Source organism: Euwallacea fornicatus, chromosome 7 (genome assembly GCF_040115645.1).
Source record: "Euwallacea fornicatus isolate EFF26 chromosome 7, ASM4011564v1, whole genome shotgun sequence".
NCBI lineage: Eukaryota > Metazoa > Arthropoda > Insecta > Coleoptera > Curculionidae > Euwallacea > Euwallacea fornicatus.
In genome coordinates this window covers 2,638,507-2,665,936 of record NC_089547.1, presented here as the reverse complement: position 1 = coordinate 2,665,936, position 27,430 = coordinate 2,638,507, and the positions used below count along the sequence as shown (strand labels likewise).

General features: G+C 36.3%; 1 protein-coding gene and 1 long non-coding RNA gene across 2 annotated transcripts; one reads left to right on the top strand and one right to left on the bottom strand.

Moving 5' to 3' along the window:
- Positions 1–27,378, top strand: f (forked). The gene is made up of 15 exons (XM_066284438.1): positions 1–1,181; positions 5,634–5,867; positions 18,016–18,199; positions 18,257–18,439; positions 18,493–18,606; positions 19,006–19,199; positions 20,020–20,171; positions 20,873–21,058; positions 21,118–21,320; positions 21,851–22,043; positions 24,702–25,052; positions 25,103–25,248; positions 25,298–25,519; positions 25,575–25,771; positions 25,828–27,378. Exons 1-15 carry the CDS (start codon positions 16–18, stop codon positions 26,105–26,107), a joined length of 4,005 nt encoding a protein of 1,334 aa, XP_066140535.1. The 5' UTR covers positions 1–15; the 3' UTR covers positions 26,108–27,378.
- On the bottom strand, positions 5,081–7,690 carry LOC136340396 (uncharacterized). The gene is made up of 3 exons (XR_010732293.1): positions 7,515–7,690; positions 5,620–5,862; positions 5,081–5,199 (listed from the first exon to the last, which is right to left on the bottom strand). It is a non-coding gene; the product is annotated as an uncharacterized lncRNA (long non-coding RNA).
- Positions 27,379–27,430: the final 52 nt, after the last annotated feature.

The window sequence follows — 27,430 nt, the reverse complement described above, 5'->3', positions numbered from 1 at the left end:
ATTAGAGTATCTCGGATGGTGAAGCAGAAAAAGAGACCCATCAAACCTGCCTGGCTTAAGGAATGGACTATCTCCAAAGGGTGGGTTCACAATAGGAGTCACATGCTCAGTTTGAGGAGGATGGCTGATGATGGAGGTCAAAAGAGGCTTGAAGAAGACATAAGCGACAGCTCTTCAGTCTCAAATGTGGAGGAACTAATCTCCATTATTAGCAACTTGAACAGTCAAGGATCAGATCAGGAGAGCAGCTCCAAGGAAGACGCGGAAACAATGAACTTGCCAAGAATGGCCGGAAAATCTACAAAAAATCTTTTAGTTAATAACGGGGAGGACATGAAGGAGATTTTTGATCAGATTTCTGAGAACTACAGAGAAAATTTCAAAACTGAAAATCATCAGAAATATAGCGATCTGGATCTACCCACGATCTACAAGGAGAGGCTGCTGGCTCAACAGGGTGGGGTCATTAAGCAGATGTGGAAAGGACTGAAGCAGCTTCATATATCTGGATCGAAGTCTTCTCCCAAATATAACTGCAAATTCACCGTCAATCAACTCTATGGGGTAACAGAAGACAAAAAGGAGATCGTTCAGAACACGCAAAATCCTAGAGCTTTACCGGTACAAACTGTGCAAAGAAATACCTCGGGGAAAAATTCTCTGGGTAGGAATATTGCCCTCTTCAACACCCTAAACTCGAAATCAAATATTCACGAAGACGCCATCTTGGAGTGCTCAGACGAAAGCAATTTCAACTCCCTTAATTACATTTATTACAACCCAGTCTACGCCTCCGACCCATCTAAACCGGACTTGAACTCAAACAAAGAAATTGTAGCTGTAAATCGCTCATTTTCCAGCTCTCCAAATCAAACCGAGCTTTCCAGCAGAAACTTCAAAACGAACAGGTACCAGGTATTGCCCTACCCAAGAGATGATCCCTTGAAGTACAAATCAAAGTCCGACAAGTATGTTATTCGTCACGTACGCATCAGGATAATGCTCTCTTTGCGCATCGGCAAAAAAATGAAAAACATTGAAAAAAAGAAACATGGAATCAGTGAGAAGTTCAGTGAGATGAGCTCGCAAGCTGAGGTGATGCGCAGAAACATCAACAGGACTCACGAGGAGCAAAGGAGAATTGGGAACGGGAGAACGTCCATCAAGATTCAGAACATGAGGTAACTGCTAAAATTTGAAAGGAAGTTATTCTATCAACAGCAATTTATCTATTTCGAAATGCGTTTCAGAGGTAAAATTTTTAATTAAAAAGAACGTGGTTCCGATTTAGTAGAGTTGTGCTCATGATGGCCTAAAATTATGATGTGTATGTAACCCACTGTTCCGGTCGGTGACTAGCGGAAGTGAGACTGCTTCTGTTCATGTTAGAATCTCGTTATCTGATGGAAATGGTTTAACACATATTTTGCGTTTAGCAAAACCTTAAATTTAGATGAACGACCTCAAGCCTCAAGGCGACGAGGACTCCATCCTCATTGGAATTGTATTCCAGACTAGGAGTCGGAATTTCCCCGCTATGTGTTCATTCAATCAGATCATTAATATTGAGCTAGTCTAGGTTGATTGAGGTTGTTTAAGGTTCGTGCTAGAAAAAAAATGGAGATATCCCAGAACAAACACCTGTATAAATATGATACGGATGCTTGCGGGGTTCGGAAAGATCCGAAAATGGCGAAGCAAAATGGATGGGTGTTCTAAAAGGTTTTCTGAGTTTTAAAGTCGCGGATCAACTGATTTTTTTCCGACGGTTCGCTCACACCTGCGGTGGACGATAAGGCAATGGGAGATGGCATTTCCGGTTAGACCGGAAACACGGCCGCCATCTTGAAAACATTTCATCTCGTCAATTTTTCATACGAGCATAGTCCCAGAAGTACCCGACCTAACGCTTTAAGGAAAAAAACTGTAAAATATTACGTCATTGTTTTCTGTGGTAAGAAGCATTGAATGGTTCAAAATAGGCACTAACCTCGAACTCTACGTGTTCATTATTAGCAAATCTATTTCTGCCAAACCATTTTTTCAAGTTTGAAAATAGAAAATAATCTGAGGTGGCCAAATCTGGTGAATAGGAGATATGAGGAAAAATGTTCGAAACCAAGTTGATTGATTTTGACCATTGCGATGACGGAAGTGCGGAGTGGCGAGTCGTCTTGATGAAACAAGACTTTCTTTTTCGCCAAATGCGGTGGCTTTTTCTTCATGTCTTCGCTCAAACGCTGCAATAAATGCGTGTAATATTCCTTGTTTATTGTTGGTCTTTTAGGGAGAGAGAGACAACAAAAATTGCACCCTAAAAAACTGACGCCATCACCTTTCCTACAGATGGATCGGTTTTCGCCTTCTTTGGCGCCGATTCTCCCCTTTATATTTCTCTCAGCTGCAATATTGCTCTAATCGGTCCACGTCCTGCCTCCTCTCCTACTGTGGGGGGGGCACTCCGTAGAGAGCATTCGAAGAAATATTTCGGAAAAAAAAATGCAAATGAAAAGAACAAAGAAGGTACACAATCCACCTATAGTACTACGTGGGGAGTTAGTCACCAACATCAATATTCGTAGAATAGAACGAATTACTTTATTACTCCAATTGTTACAGGACAAAGTAAAACTACATAAAAAAATCGAATTTTTGGTATTAATTCATTATTTTAAGCCCCTTGACGGACTTAACTTACAGGACGTTAGTTAGGAGAAGAATTGTGTGTTTTGGTCGCATTTTAACTGACACCACGAGGACAACTGGAAGATAAGAAATATTCACGAGACGGGCGAGAAATAAAGAATAATTAAACGATATCAAGAAGATCAAACGTCTGAAGAATGTAATGAAGGTAGCAAACCGATCCGAGGAAGGCAAACCGTGAGAGTGTTTCGTGAGAAATGAAAATTTCTGGAAGAAAAGGGAAGAGAAAACGAGGAAAAAGTCATGCGTTAAAAACTCGCCGCATTTTTGGTGTTTGGAACCACCTCCTTCAGTACCTCGACATGATTCCTGAAACGACTGAGGCATTTGAGCGGCACCAGCAGCCTTCTGCTGGCGACTATGCTCGGCGTAAGGTCGTTCAGTGAACTTGAACCATCGCCCGATTTAGTGGTCAATGAAGACTGACCAGTCTAGTGCAAACTGACCCCAGACAACGAGTGCCACCTCTAATAGTAGTGCTGCCGCACACGAAGCAGGGAATTTTTAAATGGCTCTCCAAATACACGGGTTTCCATGAATAAACAGCATTAGTACTAATCGATGTTCCAACTCATAAGTAACGGGTGTTCCTGTCAGGACAATTTACATTTCGATATTGCTATCTCCTAATTGATATTGCGCATTTTAATTAGACGTAACGGATATTTAACAGTGTAAATGTACCGTAGCCAACTAACCGAGAGAAATTGCAATGATTTCATTAAAAAAAGCGTACACATCTATGTTGAAAATAGTTCATATTTGATGTAAGGGAATTTGGACGAGGCATTAATTCCGCAAATAAAAAAATTCGTTTCGTGTTAAATAACGAGGTTCTGACGATAAAATCGCCCAAGCCACCACGCTAAGAGCAAAACGAATTTCTTCTTTAACTTCCTTAAAAGTTTCCCAATGCGGGTACCACATGTCGGCTCATGTGCTTCATTATTACCCATTTGGCCAGTTCAGTGATTAACTATACCGTTTAAGATGGTACTACCAGACTTCACGTTTTTTTCGTTTAATTCAAGTTCCGCCATATTAACTACTAGATTTATAGCTGTCCGAAACGGTAGTTTCAACTTCATTATCCGTCTATTACGTCTTCCTTTAAGGTGCCGATTTACGCCGACAAAGGAAAATTCGTAAAAAAGCAATTTTTTGAGAAGATAAAAAGAGCGATTCGAGTCGGCCCTCAAATAAAATCTGTCGACGTCGAAGAAATTTTGAATTTCGTGGTTTTGTTAGCTTTCCCGTCTGATTCAAAAAAACGTTTGATTTATGTTACCTACAGACGAAATCAAGAGAGAAAGTGATTATTGCTAAAGTACCAACAAGTTAAAATTATGGTCATAAACACCAGCTGACGGTCAGAAATCAACGCCGACAATTTCGTCCGTGTCGTTAAAGTTTTACTTTCTACTCATTGAGCCAAATAGACATTAAAAATGTAATTTCTATAATCTAATTGCTTTACTCAAAGGATCAATTCAATGCATTCGCTAAGACATAAATTGTTGTTAATTAAAGTAAAGGAAAAGTAAACGAGTATCTCGTAAACATCGAAATCTATGCTTATCAGGACCTCTTTCGACTCGTGCAGTTGTTCTATTTCCTCACCTCTTCACAGTGTCGATTTAGCAAAAGCTTTGATTTCACCGAAACAAGCACCAAATTGAAGAAGCTTCGAAAGCTTCGATTTCATTCAAAACGCTTTAAAAGCATTTTCAGCGTTTTAGTTTTTCACTGTTTGTTTTTTCAAGTCCGTTAATAGTCTTGACAATTCGAGGGAAAAATAGGAAACTGTGGACTCAAACTCTTATGAAAATTTTAAATCATTACTTTCTCGTTGATCAATGTTGTTTGTCCATAGAATTTTACCAACTAAAAGATTTCTTATGTACTGCTTTTGCTGCGAGAGCTTCTGGAAGGATTGTTTAGTAAGTTATCAACACTGGATAGAAAATAAAGGGAAAATGAATAAAATCGGGATTAGACGGATTACTGAAAGACGTAGGAAGGGACAACTAAGATAACACAAAATGAGGTAGGTACAGATACGAGTAAAAAGCAAGTCCAAAGTCGAAACACTTCAGAGAAGGAATGCGCTTAAAAAAATAGAGAATACAGCAAAACAGATACGTTTTGTTAATTTTTTTTTGAACTCTATGAGTTTGATGATATTAGTATGATGTTTCTCCCATTTTCCCTGGCATTAAAATTTTTCTTCACATCCCGATGAAAAAACTCCAAAGTCTCGCCTCATTAGTTTGCCTAAATCGCTACGAATTAATTTTATTCAGATTCTTGATGAGGAGGGTCTGATTAATGCTTGAATAGTCAAGCATTAACCAACTATCAAGGTATATCATTTTTAAACTAACAATAATACCATGATAATACACAGTAATAGCATAAAATATGTAGTGTTAGCCATGTCGCCGTTAACATGTAGGTCATTGCTCATAATGTTTGTTTCATCATTGCCGGTTTCTGCAATAGAAAAGCGATTATCATCTAAAAGATATCAAAGTTTTAAGGTCGTAGATGAAGGTATCTATGTGTGATGGTAATTCTTAATTATTATGAGGTTTCATCGTAAAAGGCAAAAAATGCAGTCTGAATAAGGATACATTACGTTCTTGCGTGTCTATTAGTACTCTCCGTCTACTTTCGGCAATTTTTCTCATAGGAATTAGAGAATTTAGGTTACCTCAGATTACTCATTGAAGATCGTAAAAGTTCTAAACACCTTTTGTGTAAAATAACTGCACGAATTGTTACAAAATTTTTGTTGGGTAGTATAAAATAAAACTACCCCGACTCTGACCGTCGCGCGACCGAGCGATATACTAGTGAAGTCCCAAGAAAGATCTTCAGTGGCACCATCGTACGATTGATAGCTGAACCTACCTGATTTGTTGCAGGTACGGCAGACTGAACGTTCTGCGCTGGCTGTTGTGGGAAGCAGAGTCAAAAGAGGGCAGCACGGTCGCCAGCTGTGGAGCCATGCCCGCGCTGGAGAAAGGTGGCGCTTCTCCGGTGGGGGACTCCCACCATGGGGCGCCGAATGGGAATGCAACTTTAGCGTTGCATTACGCCGCCGCTAGAGGATGCTTGGATTGTGTTCGGCTTTTGGTAGATTCTTCGGCGGAGCTCAGGTGGGTAAAGTTAAGTTTAAATTAAAATGATAACAGGGTAACTATAAGAATAAATAAATTCACCAGACAACATAACGATAACAAGGACCAAAAATAAATAAACCAGAGTGAGATAATAGAAACGATTGTGGATTAGCAGTTGGTTGGTGTATTTAGCATTAGTTTGATTCTTTTATTTCGTTCTAACATTATTTGGTGAACTGATATTGCTTTCTTTGCTTGTTTAGTAAATAATATGTTTGGTGATTTATAAGTTCTAAAGTAAACCACGGTTTTACACGGGAGAAAACAGCCATATGCGCTCTTAAAGTACTGAAAATTTGAACTTATTTTGTTGCTCTGCCTAGAAGTTATGTGTTGTAGCAGATGAACACCACTTAGACTGAACAAGTTATTTTGAAAACTTCAACGAAGTCTAAAATAACGTTTAATTCACAAATCTTTTGAAAATATGAGCTCACCTTACTTGAAATATATTATTGACGAGATCAGAGGGGCATTACGAAGTCGCACAACAACCCTTTTTAAGATTTGAAATGATTTTTTCCCGGAATTGTCGAATACTAAATTTTTTTGGATGTTTTTTGTGGTAATTTTCGTATCTAATACTTATTCTCTAGTTGTTGATTGTTTGTTGCTTGTCGGTTGAGTTATTAAGGGCTTTCTACTTGGTATCGATTTTATTGCCCATTTTAAACATTTCAGGGAGCTAAGGAGGCCAATGCGGTAGCCACAGATTCCTTCGGAAAAAATACAGTGTGTTTCCTAAATGTTAGGCAAAAATTTAGGGGGCCATTCTCTGAGTAATTTTCAGAATTTTTTATCCTTTGACGAATTTAGGAAAAATGCCATGAAATTTAGTAAAAGCTACAATAATTGTTCAAAACGACTGCCACCAGCTTCCAATCTTCTCCTCAATGACAACCGAACTCTTTCAAAAATACCAAGACTCCATTACGCGATTTTTCAAATCCTCCAGGTTTCCCATTTGATTAGTGTAAACTGATGATTTTAAATGACCCAATAAGAAATATTCCAGAGAGTTCAAGTCTGGACATCTAGCTTGCCATAAGTGAGGGCCACCAAGACTAATCCAGGGATCTCCATGTTTCCATCAAAAATTCGCGAGCAATTCTACTAAAATGCGCTGGTGCTTCACCGTGCTATAGCCACATTGCATTTCTGGTTGCCAATGGCACATCTTCAAGGATACCAGGAAGCGATTGTTCCAAAAAGCAATGATAAACTGCGCCTGCAATTCTTTCTGGTAGAAATATTGGTCCAATTAGCCAATTACCGACAATTTCAACTTAAAAGTTTAAGGACAATTGGTATTGAAAATTAGCTTCTAGTACTTCGTACGGATTTTCTTTGGCACATGCATGATTGCTGTGGAATTTTCTTATTGAATTTTTCGCGAAATTTGCTTTATCGGTAAAAAGAATCGACACGAACGACAGTAGTTGCGAAATTTTCACAAATGTGTACAAAAGCCATTGACAAAATGCAAGCCTCAAGGAAAAATCAGTAGGAAAAAGGTCCTGAACACGTTGCAAGTAGTACGGGTACAACAAATTTTCTCTCAAAACTTTCACACAATCTTATTACTAACATTCAAAGCCTTTTCAATTTTTTAAGTAGAAGTACCTGGATTTTCCTCTATTATGTTTAGCACATTTTTTCCATTTCTGCCATTCTCACTGTCACAGGTCGTCCTGCACTTACACGTCCTTTTAATGTATCTGTTTCACGAAGACGTAGATAAATTCTTTCGAACGTTTTTCGACTGTGAACATTACGATTCGGAAATCGTTCAATGTAAAATTGCCTGGTTTGTAAAGAATTTCCATCGGCAAATTCATACATGAAATGCATGTCAGTCGTATAGGTATACAGGATGTAAAAAAGATTAAAAATGACAAATCCGGAAACGTATTCAAGTTAAATAACGCTCAACGTGTTTAATAGTGTTGTTTTGAAGATTCACACTATCTTGCTACGCTCATTTTAACAATTTTAATAAAAAAGAAAAATTTTAGTTAATAAACATTTATCACTTTGTGTCTAGGGAACAAAGCATTTTCCGAAAATCGCCAAAGGGCAAAACTTTTTTTTAATTACTCAGAGAATAGCCCCTTAAATTTTTTCCTAACATTTAGGAAACACTCTGTATATTAACTCTTAATTTAAATTAAACTTCCTCAACTTTTGTTCACTTAATTTCGTTCGGTTTTGTCAGCGTTTCTTGCTATCACTTGAGAAGGTTTTTAGTTTTTATGCCAATTCTATAGCAGATGCGGTTCCTTTCCTTACTAGCATTCCAACCACTGTGACTTATGATACTTCCGAATGCTTTGTCTTTTGTTTTTCCCTGAGTAACTAATTTCGAATTTATTGTATTGCTACTCAATGATTTTAGTTTCGTCACTTTCATTCGAGTTTGTGAGAATTATGATTAATTATTTATGTTACCCGATGTGTCTAGCAATTCTGGTTTCTGTTAGTCAAACCTTCGAACGCGCGCGTAACAAATCTAAACATAAAAGGATTTCTTGTTTTATTACATACACACACAGACATCAGACGAACTTTTACCGATTATAAATGTAGATAAACTTACTAATTGCACCTGCTTTTTAATGGACGTCAACGCAATAAAACTGAAGCCTGTTCCTTTTTGTAAGCGAAGTGAGCATAGAACAATAGGAGGCTGCCTAACAAGCATACTAACATCTGTAATAAACATATATTAAACATTGGGCTGACATGATTTTTATTAACGAGACCATCCAGTTCTTCACAAAATGTGTGAAGAAAGCGTGGTCAGAATGGAAAATTTAAGCAGAGGTAAGCCCGCTCCGAAGGAAGACGTTCGGTTCGAAGTCGTAAATATGACTAGAAAGTCACTGTTAAATTGAAGAAGTTGGTTTCAAAATTGAAGAATTTGAGAAAAGCAAATTGAAGGGATAAACGCACTTTAAGGGAAAACTTATGACGTATGTTAAAGGAGTATGGTTGAAATTTTAAAAATATATAAAATCGTGAAAACGGAGATAAATTTATTTATTCATATTTCAAATCTGAGCTATTTCATCGTAAAGTTTACTCAACTAATGATACACAGAGTTACAGCTCTGCAGCCGGCGATACCAGCCACGGACCTTCCAGCCCATAATTACGCTCTCATTTAAATTCTCGCTTTAAGTACCAACACTTTTGACTAAATTCACAATAACCAGTAGTACCAAGGAATTAGGCGATAATTTATAACAGTACCTGCCTCGAAACTGGGTTACCAGCCAATTAAAAAAGTATACGGTGGCGTTTAATTTCATAAATCCACTTGCTAGTCTGTTTAGATGAATTATGTGGAATAGAGTGGCAAAATAGCATGTAAGATATACCTTGTTGGTGCATATTAATAATTATCAGATCTGCCATAAACGTCCGTATGAGGACCAAATAAATTACCAAAAAAAGGCGACCTCTTCACACCTCACTGATCACTCCCATCTCACCAGTTAATCACACCTCCTCCACCTGAGCGGCAACCAAAAAAAGAAGAAGGTAGACTGTTGCGTCTATGGTAAGACAAGAACCTCACCAACCGTGGTACCGTACGGTAACCTGGCTACTCAAGTTGTTGCGAGTGGTACCTGATGCAAAAACAATTCTCGATTCGCGTGATAAACAATTGAATTATCGTGTTCCATTTGTTCCTCTTTGCCAATTAACGGAGGCACTTCGCGACTTGTAATTTTCGGCGATGGGAAAAGTTTTCGCGGAGTGATTAGTGACCGAAAAGGGACATCGAGGTCCGTCTTCCGTTTTGCAGATGGAAGTGATGGCGAGTTTGCCCAGGAAAAGGAGGTTTCGGACCAATTCTTGTCGTCTGAGGTACTTCTGCACCTACATTAATATAAGCAACAAGGAAAAATAATATATGATTCTACCTCTACAAATGGAGGATGTTTTTGAGATTCTAAGAACTTTAAAGTTTTGGATGAATGTGTGTTTTCCCCTACTAAATGGTTTCTGTGTTGTCTTCGATCCTCAAACATCCCCCTTCATATTTATTTATTTTTATTTGAGCAAATATCTTTCTCTCAGACTTTAACTGATTATAGCTCTTTCAACTTAATTCTAATCCTTCTTTGACTTTATCGTTTTAATTTTAATGTTCTCGTATGTCTATAATTTTTTAGCCGGGTTTTCGGTTGTTTCGTTCTTGCAGTGCATTATTTTGTTACTGTTTCGTATTAACACATAAACACAAAAAAATCAATTTTTTCTGTCTCCGATGTTTAGTTTACTTTCTTCTTTTGCTTGCTCTGTTCGAGTTGGCACCATGCAGGGCGTTCTTCATATGATTTTTGGATAGTTATCTGGTTAACAACATCTTTCAGTTTTTGACCACAAGATCGCCACCACTACGGAGCGATGAGTAATATTCTAACTTATAAACCGTCATACCCGTGTCCCATTAACTACTCTAAATAAATGGTAACTTTGAACATGACTTCTGTCACCTTTCGCGGAATACGATTGGCTGACAGATGCTTAACGTGACACAACCGGCCCGTAACATGGTTGCCGATGGCACAAAAATTACGTTCGAACTAGAGATTTTTATTTGCGAAAAGTTTTGAATGGTCGAAAAATGAGATTTATTCAATATTTTGATATTTTAAACTTTTTGAGGTACTCAAATAAAAAAAAACAATTATTAGACTCTAATAGCGATCTCACGATTTAGTAAGTGAACATCACTAAATCGACTCAAAAACGCTGATAATTTAATAGATACGCATATATACAAATGAAAAACATGAAATTATTTTTAAATATTTATTTTAAAATAGTTTCATAACAATAATAGCTGTGATTATTATTCTCTGACTGATTCAGTATTAGAATACTTTCCATCTATCGATAGGCTCACACACGGTGCTTTCTTACGCGACCAGATAAATGAACCATAACCAAGGTTGTCTACCCATTTTTATCCTAAAGTCCTGTATCATATACTAATTAATGCGAGTAAAGTCATTGAAAAACAATAACTTGAAAGGAAAGGGTGTCAGTGCGGTTCCGGATTTTGAGTCGGTTGGTGCAGGAAATTGAAGAGGATGAAGAATTTGATTAAAAGGAGGAAGAAAGGTGGGGAAAGGGGCAAGATAGCGAAAGTCAGGTAAAAATATTTGTAAATGAAATTATGCTTTCCTATGGTGGTAAACGCTTTTTAATCTCCACGCTAGTAATGGGCAGAAACATTAGTAAATCTAGGAATTTAGACTTTTTTTTTTGTGAAAACAGGTGTTATGGACCGAAAATGCGAAACAATTTATTACGGCCGCATGTGCCGCGCAAAAAAAAGAAAATCTGTTATTATTTTTAACACTCTGGAAGGAAAAACATTGAACTTTATGTTCAAGCAATAAAAGCGCGTAAACTAGAACTAATCACTCAAGTGATTAGTTAGATTCCTCACATACTGGACACATATCTTTCTTCGGCGGTATCTATTTATGTCTCGAATAAAGATGGTTCCCTGGAGACTACAGGAATGTTGTACACCAGAAGAATGTCCCGGTTCTTTGCTTTAATAAGCTACCTCATCACCTCCAGACATGCGACTATTCACGCTCAAGAATGCAAAAAACTTATACGAATCGGCTCTAATACAACTCGATACTGTTATATTGTTGTCTTGTTTAGATTAGATATTATTCGAGGTCTATGTAACTTTTTTGTGGTTCTGGGCTTATGCAAGGTTCGCTGGGAAATGTTGGTTCTGTGGTCTAGACATGATTCGGTTTGTAAGTGATACAGAAAGAACGGATTTTTTTTTAGATTTTGCTATAAATTCAATAATTATCGGCAATAATTATTAAGGCAGATCTTTACGTTACAAAATTATTCTTAACTTGATGAATATAAATTTAGGCGCAACGTTACTACCACGTTTAAAATATCGGGATTCGCGGTAGTAAAATGAGGGTCGGGGGACCGGGTTTATCTGGATTGGGATCCCGGGATTGTATTTCCGACGCGATTCTCTTTAAATCCTGGAAACTCGGGCTTTTTTACGGGTCACCCTCTAAATATCATTATTCAATACAGCGATTACGGATCATAAGAAAAACGTCCTTAATACGTTTTCCTGGTTAAACTTTCCTATTGCCGTTTTTATTAGACCTGAAATAACTTAAGCTGTCAAGTTACGTTTTCAGTCTTGGAAAACGATTTTTTTACAAGTTAAAAAAAACAAAGGTTTACTTTTTCCCATAGAACACTCTGTAGATTGTGAGATTTTTTCATAAATTATTACCCTTTTTTTATTGGTGTTGAATGTATGTTTTCTTCATTTTGTTTTCTGATTTTACTACTCATTAAGATCAATTTACTTATAAAAATCGTCATGTCCATCAGCTAGTTTTCTAAGTTTCCGAGAAATACCAATATTAATAAAATCACTTCTATAATGCTTTTTGATCTATGATACATTAAAAACATGTAGAATTCTTCATGGCAACAATGAGGAAAAAATGTTTCTGTGATTTTTCCATTTGGCATCCAGACAGGAATTTTATAAAATATTTAGTTTTCGTGTAAATTGAGTCATATATTTAAAAAAAATTTAAACATTCGGTCGCCTCGGATATGTTCGAATGTAGGAATTCAAAATTTTACGTACATTCAAAGACATTCCAATTCTTCACTAAACAGGGCGATTTGCCGGAAGTGGACAGCCAAAATTCCCACACTTAGTAACCCACTTCTAAGCCCCATTTAACTCCTTATTCCCAGTCACTCCACCCACGGAAAGTGAAATTATATAATCGCTGTTAATACATAATTTAAAACAATTTTGAAAAATTTATTCATATAATGCGAATATTCCACTCACTGAAAGTGCGCATTATGTCCAATTGGACCCTTCACTTAAATTTATGTTCTTGTTGGCTGCATATTGGTCGCTTTTGGAATAATTGCAATTTTTAACTTGAGAAATGAGAGATAAATGTTGCGCTGATTGCGCACTGAAAGTGGTTCTGCCATTCTCAATGTCTTTATTGGAAACTTAGCAAAAATTGGATGATTTGTATTATTGCAGTAAACGGTCGGAAAATCTGGTTTGGCAATAATTTACGATTTGTAATGTCATGAGGTCGGAATATACCCAACGAAAAAGAGTTTTTGGTGGTTTCGACTGGAATAAGAAATAGTACAGTTATCATACCCTAATTATCAGTGCTTCTTGGAGTCTTCGATATGCACGAGCAAATATTTTCCTCACCACCGCCTTATTGGAACAGATTGGAATCGCTCAAATCGACTTTTCGATCTAATAAGAGTTTATACGGAATTTTTATGCGTTCCACTCGGTGCTAATTAAAACATAATTAATAATAGAAGATTAGATGCAGATCTCGTGCTGTACAGCGCCCCAGATAAAACGTTTGTTGTGTTCTTATTGAAACCGCTGTAGCAGATCAGCTAGATGGGCAGCGATAATCATCGAAAAATTTTTAATAATTGTGTGCATAGTGCGTATGCATGTAGCGACAGCCGCAGTTACTTACTTATCTCTGAAATTTGCATTTCTGGTAACTTATTACATAAACGTTCTAATGAGAATTTTAACAGGAGATTGTGTTAATTGGAATAGTTGCGCAATTAAGGTCAGAAAAGTTTTTATGATTTTATTAATAATTGTGTAAAGTTTTGAAACAAAAAGGGAAATACCATCTTTAATTGCATGATTAATTACATACCATTTTGCTCGATATGTTGTTAAAAAATTGCGTTAGAGAATTTCTCTGAAACAATCTCCATAGATCTCCGGGGAGGATTATTGGTGCAAGGCGGAGTAATGCGCAATAACACACGGCTCGTAAATAATTAGATACCTATAGAACACACATATGTACAAATTAGCCATTACGTCCTAATCTAGTTCTACTTTCTGATTTCGGAATTTCACCAAAACCAAATCTCCAAGAACCTTATGCTGTATTCACATGTCGTGTGCGACCACTTGCGCTTTCTCTTAAAAAATTGTGCTCATGAGGACCTGACGAACAATACATTATTCAATAGTTTTCTACATATGCGCATATCGACTAATGAAATAATATTATTGTTGGTGAAAACGGTGTGAACTTAAAAAAAAAATTACTACATCACATGCAAATGCATGTGTGAGATAAAATTGCTAACGCGCTGTGATAAATTTCAAAATGCGCTCTGACTCATGTATAGGAAATTGCGTAACTCAAGAAAATCAATCGGCGAACTTGCCTAAAGTGGTTTTAGCTCTTTAATTAAAATCATTAATGCATTGAAGTGTTGAGAAACTGCGCAAATAATAAAGGTGATAACTTCTACACCCAAGCTCGATAATTTAGCACAGGACGTCCCAAACATGACGAGACGAAGATCAGCGGCAGGTTCCTGCCATCAAAATATCAAGATCCATCTCAATTGTTTTATTCCGAAAGTTAATATTAACAAAGATACAGGGTGTTAATATCTTAATTTTATTTTTGATTTTATTTCGTATCTTCACAGTCTTGTGACCGATGGTATTGAAATTTGGTGCACGGGGGCTTCGAACCTGGAAAACAAGCTGGTGCTGTCGGTTTTATTATAGCTAATAGGTGGCGCTACTTGAAACCGCCATGACTATATAAAGGGGTTCTAAATTTTTTTCACACATCTTTAGTACTATTATTAATAAAAAATATTATTTTGTTTAACGTTTTAGATAAAAGAAAACGTATACCTGTTAGTATCCTCAAAACTTGACCGCTTTCGAGGCGTTTGTTGTGTTAGTAAATGTAATAACGATACATGCGCTACGACTTTCTGCAAATTAGAATATTTTTTTATATAAATTGCCCAAAATCAGCTTTAGTAGCTCGTACAATATAAATAAGTCAGTAGACCTACATAACTGTTTAGAGATGAACAGCAAATAGCACCTGGGTAATTTAAAGATCGGTTTTGTATTATTGGTAATTACCACAATCGATTATTTAGAAAATATATATTAATGGTCAAAGTAGTACAGTCAAACGGGGTAATAAGGCACCGAGGGGCAATAAGCAACAAATTTTTAAGTTTTGTTTGGACATTTTTTATGGGCTTAAAGGTTGTTCGAATTTTAAAACCGAGAGAGTTTTGGAAAAATGGCGACACTGGCTAATTTATGCGCTGTTAATTAGCATTTTATGGCGGGTAATTTCCTGTTTAAATGTGAAAATGTAGGAACGCATTTTGTTGGCAAAATCATCGTTTAGAAAACTTTAATCGTGGAGGTAAGTTATAGGGCTGTGAAAAATCGATGAGTTCCAGTACGTTGTTGCCCATTTATCCACGAATTTGACAAAACTCATGCGAAGAAGATCGCGTAACAATTGCAACGGTAGGAATCTGAAGAGTGGCAAAAGTCATTTTTACGCAAAAAATGAGGCAACAAACAACAAGTACACGGGCGAGGATATGCAGTTATCAATTCTTTGGTTTGGGCGCAATTTCAAAGCGACAAATAATTACTCGTTTTGTTCAGACAGTGCGAACATACAAAAAAATCACTGACGAATGGGGTAGAGCCACAATCAATTTAGCAAGTCTTCAAAGAGCGGTCAAAACGATCACACAAAAACACCTGACGCTAAGCGAAGCTGTGAAAAAGTATCATTATAGTTATTATCATATCAAAAAGTTTCATTCTTTTTCGATGCACTCCCAACAATGAAAACACAATTTTTCCAATTAAAATCAAATGTATTGCTTATTATCCCACTTTACTGTATTACGAAAAAAGTCACTTCTTGGATAACAACTTCATTTCAAAACTTGGGCATTGCACCAACAATAATAACAACGACACTGATAGTAAATAATCGGGAGCACCATTTTAGTTCTCAAAAGAATACATTTTTATCGCTTAAGTTTATATTCAAAGAGTACGACGGTTTAAATTATCAAATTAAACCAAAACGACGACAAATTTAGCGGCAACCGTACAAATAATTGATTTACATTTGAACGTTCAAATATATCTTTATTCTTTTTTAGCATATTAAATATATGTGATTTGCCATTTTACGTAACGCGACTCTCAATCGATACATTTTGTGACGCAAATAAAAAGTTTCTTGATGTGAACCACATGTCGATTTTTTTTTGCCACTTATTACCCCGTTTGACTGTATATTCTAGATAACAATTTTTCAGTCTGCGAGTAATAAATACTTTTAAATAATTTGCGGTTCGGTTGCCTTCTATTTGGATCAGTTTCAAAATATCTGCAATTAGCTTTTCGCCCACTGAAGTTTGTCTGAGTGTAGTAACATACCATAAATAGCACCTCTGCATTTGAAAACGGCATAATGTACGTATGCATAACACAGAAAAACTTCAATTTAAACCCATTTCAAGTTAATACTCTGTCACTGAAATATCGACATTGAGTTTAAATATGGCGCCCACGTAAACAAAACAAACGCCTACTCAATTCGTTTAATTTCGCCAGCTTTCGGCGGTATTCGAGATTACATACATAGGAACGTGGAGGCATGAGGCATTAAACTAGCAAATATTTCAAAACCGGTAAAGTTTTGAGGCTACCAACAGGTATAACTTTTTTTTTATCTATGATATTAAATAGAATAATATTTCTTATTAATGGAGATGCGTAGAAAAAAATTATTGCTTTTTTAACTAGCTGAGACGGTTTCAATTGGCGCTCCCTATTAGTTATAAAAAAAAAAACCGAGCGCACTACCTTATTTGCCACGTCCGAAAACTCCCAGATGCCAACGATAACGATAAATTTATTAATTTTTTTCTAACAATAACAATTAAGCTTGAAGTGCATCAGAGCGATTACTGCCGAAAAACGACTTTTTTAACGTTTCAACATTCGCTTAAGTGCTCTGTGAGTTTTGCGGTTTTAAGGTATGTGCTAATTACGGGACTCATTTCCTTATTTAGTGACTAGGCGAATTGAATTAAATAATACGTTCACTTTCTCTAAAAATTTATTATAGGCGGAGATTGGAGATGGATTTTATCGCTTCCTGTACTAAAAGTTTACGGTTTTAATGAGTTTAACTAAAAACTGATGCCACTTCTGTAACAATGTCTATAAATGGTTCGGAAAAATTCGAATGGCTACTACCGAGAAAATTTCACACCCATACATATAATACCTGAACCGCAAATTAGGTAAACGTAGAAAATTATGAATTTGAAAATTTCACAGAAGTGCCTACTTAAAGTACCTAACTAGTGCATAATGCGTTACTTTCCCACAATTGCATTCTTGCGTTGCGTTACTGAGGAGAGGAGAATCAATTTTTTGTATGCTATTTACAACACTCTGCTCTCAGTATCAGTTTTCCTTGAACTGGACGAAAATTTAAAGAAAAATTTAATTTGAAAACACTGTGAAATCTAATTTACATATTTTAAACACCCAGCATCTCTCATTACGCAAGTTACGATTATCTTTGGCCCGCTTTACTGAAGTACTTACTGGAAAATTTTGTGCAAAGCTATTGGATTTAGTCAAAAATTCAAAAATTTCAACAGTTATTTACTTTCAAGCCATAAAGAAATCCAATGATATTTAAAATGAGAAAGATGAAGAAAAATAATTTCTTATAAATTCGTTCGTGAAGAAATCCCAATTTTTTTAATATAAATTCAAGAAGACACCGCATTTTTTCAGTTTTTACGTTGAAATGATCCAAGGTTAGAACAATTAACGAAAAAGAACATCACAAAATTTCAAATTCCTTGCCTTTATCGGTCTATAATCATTCGCTCATGAAGTTATCTCGGGCTGTTTCAAAGAGACTTTGAAAACAAAAAACCCAATGAAAACTTTTAAATTTTGCTCAGCTAAAACTAAGAAAACCATCGTTAATATGTTTTTGAACTTCATCGACACTTCATAGCCTTCTCCTGCCTATCTATACTGTATGACCTGATGAAAATCAAGATATTCGTCAATTCCCTTTCCTTCTTACATTTACTATTTAAACCGACGTCCCTATCATGAACTCCTGAAAATTACTCAACTTAAGTAACTATCAATTCTGTGAATTTACACCAGTATTGTTTTTATTTGCAGTGCTAACACACAGATGGACAATGACGTCACCCCGGTTTACTTGGCTGCTCAAGAAGGCCACCTGGATGTCCTCAAATTCCTCGTTCTCGAAGCAGGGGGCTCCCTCTACGTCCGTGCGAAAGACGGAATGGCCCCCATACATGCCGCCAGTCAAATGGGATGTCTCAACTGCGTTAAGTGGATGGTAAGTAATATCTTCTTTTCGGCAACACCTGTGAAATTTGATGGAAATTTTTTGTAGATCCAAGAGCAGGGAGTTGATCCTAACTTAAGAGATGGAGATGGGGCTACACCCCTTCATTTTGCAGCCTCCAGGGGGCACCTGGACACCGTTCGTTGGTTGCTGAAACACGGAGCAAAACTGAGTTTGGACAAGTATGGGAAGAGTCCCATTAATGATGCTGCGGAGAATCAGCAAGTTGAGGTAGAGTTCATGATTTTCACAATGTATTTGGTAATAAATTGAAATAATTTTAGTGTCTGAACGTCCTGGTACAACACGGCACCACCCCCGACTACAACGACTCTGAGCGGTCCAGCAATGGAAAAGTCTGCGCTTGTACTACAAGAAAAACTGACCATTTGAAGCGGGTGAGATTGTATTTCATCAAATTTCTCCAAAGAGAAATCTCTAATTATTAATCAATAGAGATAACTTCTCGATGTTAATAGCGGCAAACTTCATTTTCTTTCACTGCCAAATTAACTTGCGTCAGATTAATCATATGTTTCCCAATTTCTTGGCTAATTAGCAAATACCTATCAAATAACCCACTGAAAGTAATGCTTAAATCAAACATTAAGATCATAATAGTAGACCGATAAAAGTTATTATTTTCCCTAAGGAAAGATACTAAAAATCGCTCGTTGCAACCATTTAGTGCGTTCAACCATGTTCTCCTATGGAAAAACTAGTTTTTCCGTGCTATAGCAACAATTTGCTATGTTCATTTAATGGTTATGACTTGTTTAAACTGTTTTATTTAATAGGGCAATAGTTCCGGCTCGGATTGCTCAACTTGCATGCCCAAGCAAACTGTAACTGCTGCTAGGAATTCCAAAAATTCGCAGAATCCGTTGGAACCGTTTTACTTGCATCCACCCTTAAATGGGAGAAGTTTGGAACCTGCTCATGCTCCTGAAAACGGACTTTATATCAATCCGATGGCGAATCACCGACACAGGTCGGTATCAACCTAAAACTTAGGGATAACTATGAATCATCCAACAGCGTCAGTATGAGAATTGAAGTCTCAAATTGAGCCAGAAATGTCTAAAGTATGGTGTATGATAAGCTTTAATTAAAGTCCCTGAGAATTCCCTATGGAGATAAGAATAAATTTAGCGTTACATTGAACGAAACACGGTTATACGGAAATACGATTTTTTCGAATAAAATCCTCTAATTACTAAATGTTTCTAGATTTCTTGATTCTAAAGGAACAATTTGCGAAGTACACTTTATTACCAATTTATTTCAGTTTTCGAGATCTTTGAACGGTTATAAAGACTAGAATACGCGTGAAAATGGTCTTCCACTCGAAAATCGAAAAGACGATTTTTTCAAGTGAAAGACCCTGAATTTCCTACTTTGGTTTACCATTCTAGCGAACCAATAATTCATCGACTTAATGAATTTAAAATAAGTAAATAACAATTAGACAAAAATGAGCTGGAAAATAGATTCGTTAACATTTAAAGCCTGGAAATTTGATTTTCTCAAACCAAATGATCTTTCTGTACGGGCCTTAAGGGATCAATTTAAGATCAGATCCTGTTGCCTTCTCCAAAAGATCCAAAGTTTGCCCTCTATAAGTAAGTTTTAGTCGACTGACTTTTATTCTGAATTAATCGACAAATGCGTTACATCTAATTATACGATTTCTTCGAAAAAATCTACAAAATTGATCATAATTAGGTGCTACTACAGTTATTATTTGAGTTTATGTTATCAAGGGGTGCCTACACCATTTCATCGTTTTCCTCAAAAGCTTCTTTTTTTAGCGCCTCCACTTGCTCAGAAGACACCAGTTCAATCGGGAGTGAATCGTTTTACCTCCATAACCCTAATGAAGTCAGTAAAGAGGTGGTATATAATCGCGTCAAGGGGCTGTTTGAGTCGAATGGTGATCAGAGGTCTTTGTCAGCGCTAAAAGGTGAGTTCTGACTATTTTTGGTGATAAGTTACTTCAATTACTGGTAATAAGGTCACCAATAGCGAGATAAGTGCTTCGAATAAATTGTCTTAATGAGCTTTATCGCACAAACTATCTTACGATACAGCCTCTATATTTTCTAAGATATGAAACACACGAGTAACCAGAAGGAGCGGCAATTGTAGTGGCATCAAGCAATACTTTCCCTCAAATTTTAATCAGTTCCTTATGCAATCCATTCATTAGCTTTTGTGGAAGTAGACATATGTATTAATTCATTCCAATCTGCACCAGAAAGAATTTAAAAATACGTAACTTCGAGGCAAAGAGGAAGAATAGTGTTACTTCAGGAAATGACCGGACTAGAACCATTATTTCAAGCACGCTATAATTTTGAAAGAATTCTGCTTAAGTTTTTGTTTAAGCCAATAATGTTGAACAACAGAGGGGTGAAAAGTGTGTTTTCGTAACTCTGATGATTGCTCATCGTTCAGTTGTTGGACGCGTTGCAGTGGTTATCTTTCGAGTCAAAACGCACCCAAAAAATATCATCAAAGTTCTGTTTTAACTTTCATTAAATATCATGGCTAGTAAAGTGATTATGGACACTTACTTCTGGTTGGTGATGAGGGAAGTGTCGCATGGTGATTGTAAGTTAGTTTCTTTTCAAATGATAAATGGTGGCTCTTTTTTCTTTTCAGTCAAAGTGGAAGTGCACTCCTCCTCCTCAGGAGCGGGCTCAGACGAAAACCTCTCCTCGTCGGATTTATCTTCAGTCAGGTCAAACGACCAAGAAAACGACTACGAAGACATTTACTTGGTGAGAGAAGAAGCGAGAAAACAAGACAAAACTAACGTAAATGGCCGCTCAAGGTCCAGAGACTCTGGTCAGTTACTCCAAATCAATTTTTCTGAAATAACTGGAAAAAAAATGATTTACTTGTAGGCTCACACAGTAGATCAGGCTCAATTAGTTCCTCAAATTCCGGATGCAATGTCATAGTTAAAGTCACTCCTAATGGGATTCAGAAAGAGAAAAATGGGATATACAAATCCAATGAGTTCCTGCCTAAGCCTCAGAAGATGGAGAGGGTGTTCTCGGATAAGAAGGTGAATGGAAACCATGAGAAGGGCAAATTGGTAAACCATGTAAGTGTGTCCAGGCAAGCTAAACAATTAAGTACATGGAAGTTTATAACAAGAGGGGATTCTTGAAAGATCAATAAAAGTACGCTCATTACCTTGGCCTTCTTATATTTATGAGAAGATTTCAATTACCCATCTCTTCAGGTTAAAATAGACCAACACCTCCCAATGTTTGTCATTAATAAGGAAAACCAACAACCCATGTATTTTTGTATCTGCCTAAATTATCCCATCGCTCTCATTCACTTCCTACTCCCTGCCGCAAAATACTAACATTGGCTACATGTGGATATCAGTAAACCATATCTGTGACTAATTTTTTAAACGATGCATGAACATGATCGAGTGGTTTTATTGAATTCGAAGACCTTCATTACACAGTAAAATCAATAACATGAAGTACCTACCGTTTTTCAAACGGCAAGTTTCAATTTCTCGATATAGTTTCTGCTATTAAAAATAGAAACTATTATGGTAGGAAAAGAAAATTTGTCACATACACTTAAAAGTGCTTTTCTTTAACTTTTTTTCAGATTTCTCCTCCCCCAATCGAGACCTTGCCACCCCCTCCTCCGCCACCTCCTCCAAATAACCCCCACGCATCGGAGAATGGAGATCTGCATCTCGTCGAATCAAGAGGGGCTGAGATAGTGGAAATAGTGGAAGAACCCACTCTTAAACCTTCAGACATTGTGAAGGGGATGTGCAGGAGTATGTCGGCTTTATGTAAGTTTATTTTTTTAAGTTAGAACCTGTAATTGTGATAATTAGATTACAAATAAAATTGAGGGAGTAGTAGGTGATGGCTTTAATAAGATAATTTAAGTTGTTTATGGCTGATGGACTAATATTTGACTATTAGTGTGCAGATTTGTCTAGGTCAAATCGCGTACCGTATACGTGGGTATCTCTGGTCTCTTTTCACATGAGCTCCTTCTTAATTGTATTTTACATTTCTTTTAGTGGTAAGTACAAAATTGCCTTGGAAATTGCAATAATTGACGTTCTAATAGTACATTTTGACTAGAATATTGTCAGTTTTTTTTATATGCGGAATAAAATTATTGTTCCATCTGCTGCTCATATTATGTCATCATTATTTAACACTTGTTAAACCATGTGTTTCTTTTGGACAGATTTTACTTTTCAGTAACCAATTTAATGATAATGATACCATAATTAGTTGTTAATAATAATTATCCGTCAATACTCGCAACACTTCAAAAACTGTTATATTCATCATCCGGGATAATTAAACATGAATATGTTAAACTTAAATTACAAAGCTAAAACTTGAAGCTGACATCTGAAGCTCTCTATTAAACATGGTTACTTCAGGAATAAAATAGATGAAATGAATAAAATACGCAAAAGTTTTATTTATTTCAATTGATTCGCTATAAAGCTTTAAACATAATTATAATATACACTGATACATTTATATCTAGACGTACAAAGTATGATACATATATAGCGACATTTTTTTATTAAACTATAACTATATGTAGTTGTTTCAGAAATTATAACAATTACAGTTTTTTGCCTCCACCATTATGCCAAGAATCTTCTCACATTGTCTTGACATCGTGATAAGCTTTCCGTACCTCATATTGTGAAATATTTTCTTATTTTGCTTATCACGTTGATTCAAATAACCAGCAGGCACATAAATCGTCTTTGCCACGTTAAGCCCTGAGAGCCCTTTTAGAGACTTATTTTGACAAAAATTTATTTAAATTTTTTTGGTAATGCGATCATGATGGACTACCTGAGAATATCTTTAATGCCTTAAAATAACAATCAATTTCAATGGAACGAACATTAGATCGCGTAATGCTACTTCATAAAGCACTTGAGTAGCATCAACGAATGAGTAAGAAAAAACGACATGCTTCTATTTTCTTTAAAGTTCACTAGCAACAAACTGGGTGACCCAAATTAATACCATCTAAGCCTAAACAATTAAATCAGTTTAATTAGGTGGATATTTAATTTTTAGGCCAACTGATAGATCTCCAGGCCAATTAATTTAGAATTTAGAATACCAAGATTTTTATTCTTGAAGTCTTACATCGTATTCAGAAGACCCACAATTACAATTTCTTAGAAAAATCACTCATTAACATACTTATAAAATAATTCAAGCAATCAGTCGTTTTATTTGCCCACTTCAGACGTTCTGGATTTTTTTCACATACGTTTAACGCAGAAATCCAGTTATTGCTGTTAACAATGAGATTTGCATTTAGAGTTCAATCCACCGTTTTTATAACAAGATGTGACTACTCATTACTTAGATTCATCCGAGGTATCAACACATAAAAACATTATAAAAAAGCACCGTTTTAACGTCAATAATTACATCCGATCAGAATCCCAAACGAGTGCTGTGGCCGCTCATGAGTGCAATTACAAGAATATTCATTATACATCTTCGTTTCATCTTTCTCTTCATCTCTATTCATACACATTCTCCCTCCTTTCTTTGGGTCTCGTGAAGATTGTGGCACCAGCGGAGAAACAGTACTTTCGCGTACTCCGTTCTGAAAACTGATAATTGCCACAGTTTTGGGGGTTAAACGTGCGATTGTTTAACTGGGGGATGTGAAATAGTTTTGTTGTTTTCTTATGGCCACCACACTGTGGATGCGGTTTCATGGTAGGAAAAATAAACTATGCAAAAGTATGTTAACATTTTGTTCCAAATTGTTTTTCTTTTGATGGAAGAGCGCACATCTGTTTTTAAAGATGCATCAGTTTCTGTTTTCATTCTTCATTAATTCTTCATTAATTCTTCATTAATTCTTCATTCATAACATAGTTAAAACTTCTTCGTACATAACAAAATTTTCGTATTTAATATCATTCTTTTTAAATACCGACTTTTAGTTACCGTTGGTGATGTTGTAGGGTACATGCACCAGCTGCTTTTCGCATGTGCCACTTGCCGTTTTCGCTTTATTTTAATTACCAGTGTCAGTGGAATTGTCTTGTGTGAATAGAATGGAAACGGCACTAATTAGGCGTCTTCAAAGAGAGTTTACGGTCAAGGCGTGATCGTTAGCTTAATTCTCGTCCGTATACGTGTATAAATTTTAGCGAATAATTCAGTTATTGTTTAAACACAAAACTGGAAAAAAATTCCTGACACATGGCGAAAGCTATTTTGTTATTTCTTCAAGTGATAAAGGAAAGTAACTGATCTAAATTGGAGGTACCTAAAGAAAGTTGGACCATTAAAGATATAAAAATCTCGTGTTTTGGAGAGGTCCTACTTTGCCACTCTTTTAATTTATGTCTCAAGTGTTTCATTACAGTATTTTGGGAGAAACTCTTCCAAAGCTCTATTAAATGAATCACATCTTATGAAATCCTCAATTTCAGCTGCCCGCCGCCTCAATTCATCATGTTCAGATCTCACCATCGTAAGCCTTAACGAAGAAGAACGTTATTCCACCACCACCACCATAACACCGACCCCCAGCAACCGTCAGCGAGTGCTCCCTTTCGTGCCCCCGAGTTTTCCCATTGCGGATCCCAACAAACTGATAAAGCCTTCTGAATACCTCAGAAGCATAAGTGGGGGTGAAAAAAGACCTGAGCTGGTCCCTAGGGAAAGGAAAATAAGTAGGGAAGAAGAGCCAGAAGAAGTGGTGGAAGAGTCTAGAGAAATTAGCGTTGAATCTAGTTGTAAAGTGGTTGGGCCTCCGCCACCACCGCTGCCAGAGTTTAATGGTAGGCGTTATTGGATGGTATTGCGGTGTCGATATTTTTAGAATTTACAGGCGATTTAACTCAAACCGCCATGTCAAAACAAAGCACTTTAACGCACCAGGAAAAGGCTAAGAAGATGCAGCCGCTGTCGGCCATCAGCATACAAGATTTAAATTCGGTGCAACTCAGGAGAACCGAAAAAGTTGTTGCCTCGAAAGTGAGTTACCTTAACCAGTCCCTAACTAAATTTAATATTTCTTTCGCAGACATTTTCAGCACCAACAAGAAGCGTCTCTTTGCAATGCCTCAATACTGCAGATTCATTCACTGCCCAGAAAACCGATCTAATTGCAGAATTGAAGATGTCTAAAGACTTAACCGGACTGAAGAAAATGAAAATTGAAAAAGCGAAAACTGAGGAAAGTATGGAGAAGGAGGTGATTTTCGAAATTAGGAAACAGTTTACTGCTAACAATTTTGTGGACAAGGTGAGGGTTTAATTGATTTTTTATTTTTCCCTGATTTAAATACTGTTGGTTCTAGATCCCTGATAGAGATAACACGGGCAACGCGATTCCTGCATGGAAGAGGCAAATGCTGGCCAAAAAAGCTGCTGAAAAGGCAAAAAGAGAGATGGAACAGCAAATGTTGAGGGATGCCGAAGAAAGGCGCCTGCAATCGATCCCACAATGGAAACGGCAGCTCTTGGCGAAGAAGGAGGAAACTGAGAACAAAATTAGGTGAGTAAATACCAATTAATAATCGCATCATAATATTCTCTGAAATCTTCCCCTAGACAGACAATTTACACACCGAAAGTGGTTGAAGAACCAAAACTCAAACTACATCACGAATTTAGGCAGCAGCAGCCCTATGACTCTCACGCAAATGACGACGATAAAATACCAGAGGATATTAACAACAATAATTCAAACGAATATCACAAAATCAACAACAGTCTGAGTCTGAGTAATAACTCGTTGGATGACTCGGACCCATCGGATGAAGAACCCAATATAATACCTTGGAGGTCGCAACTTAGGAAAACTAATAGTTCGTTGAATCTTTTGTGTTAAATGATATTGAATTTAATATCAAGATATATACAGGGTGACTAGAGAGATTTTTGGCTAAAAAAGTTACCTCGTGACATCCACAATTCCCTCTACATACCACCCATTATATAAACAAATTTAAGTAAATGTTTTTCGTGTTTGATTTTGTTAAAATTATTTTGCTGTTTGTTCAAAGTAAATACATATTTGGTCAATTATTGTTGAATTAAACAGTGTTGTGTGTTGCACCTATATGTTCCAAATTAAGTCTTGATTTATTGTTTGTAGTGTAAGTTTTGCTGTGTTGAATTTTCTTATCTACAATTCTTCAATATTTCTAAAACTTATTAGTCATTTTGTGTGATTTTTTATTATTGTTGTTATCTATGCCTATAGCTAGAATATTTAGGCTTAAATTTACATAATAGTAAGTTATTTTTAGGAAAAAGTTCGTTATAAACTTTATATATTTTTATTGGTTTTCACTTGCACTTTTTGTATTTGTGCCTCTTTAATGATTGATTTTCTTTAAGGATTCTATACTTCCGCGAGAATTTGATGGACCCTATTACTAATTATGCAGTTATCACCAGTTCAAATTGAAACATAGGGGTTGTGCAAGTAAGAGAAAGATCGCGTAAGGTCCAGTATATCTCTGACAAAGATCAACGAAGTGAGTTGTGAGGATACCGGTTGACGTGGGCGGAGTCAGTTTGGTTGACATATTCATTGCGTTGTTCAGATTAGCATCAATTTTACTGCTTTTGAAGAATGGAGATTTTTAAAATATCAGAGTAAAAAACAGAAATTTAAATATAAAAAAAGGATTTATCCATTAATAGAAGTTATATTAGTAAAAATTCGTAAATTATGAGGGATCTGGTCATACTGGACTGACTCGGTCCATGTCAGCCGCTACCCTTGCAACTCACTTCGTTGACCTTTATCGGAAGCAAACTAAACCTTATGTAATCCTTGTCTCATTTGCGCAATCCCTATGTTTCCTCTTGAACTGGTGATACCTCTGTATTTTATATAGTCGGCACGCAGTTTTTTAATTCTGTTACTAAATTTCAAAAAAAAATTACCGTTTTTAATTTAATTTTCAAACAATTTCAACTTTCCAAATTTACCAAGCGTTAGCAAAGAGGCAAATCCCATTAAAGAGCACACCTATTCTTATCTACTTTCTACCATATTTAAGCATTGTTGTTATGTGTATATATTTTAAGTGGAACCCGTTTGCAATATTTTACCAATAATAAAGATGTTAATAAGTATTGTACATTTACTTTTAATTTCATAATTCTTATTTCTAAGATTGATCTATACAAACCATAAAAT

Coding starts and splice junctions, on each gene's coding strand:
- f (XM_066284438.1), top strand. CDS start 16: ATGGTGAAGCAGAAAAAGAGACCCATCAAACCTGCCTGGCTTAAGGAA. Junction 18,200..18,256: donor TCAACTGCGTTAAGTGGATG/GTAAGTAATATC, acceptor AATTTTTTGTAG/ATCCAAGAGCAGGGAGTTGA. Junction 19,200..20,019: donor ATGGCGAATCACCGACACAG/GTCGGTATCAAC, acceptor TTCTTTTTTTAG/CGCCTCCACTTGCTCAGAAG.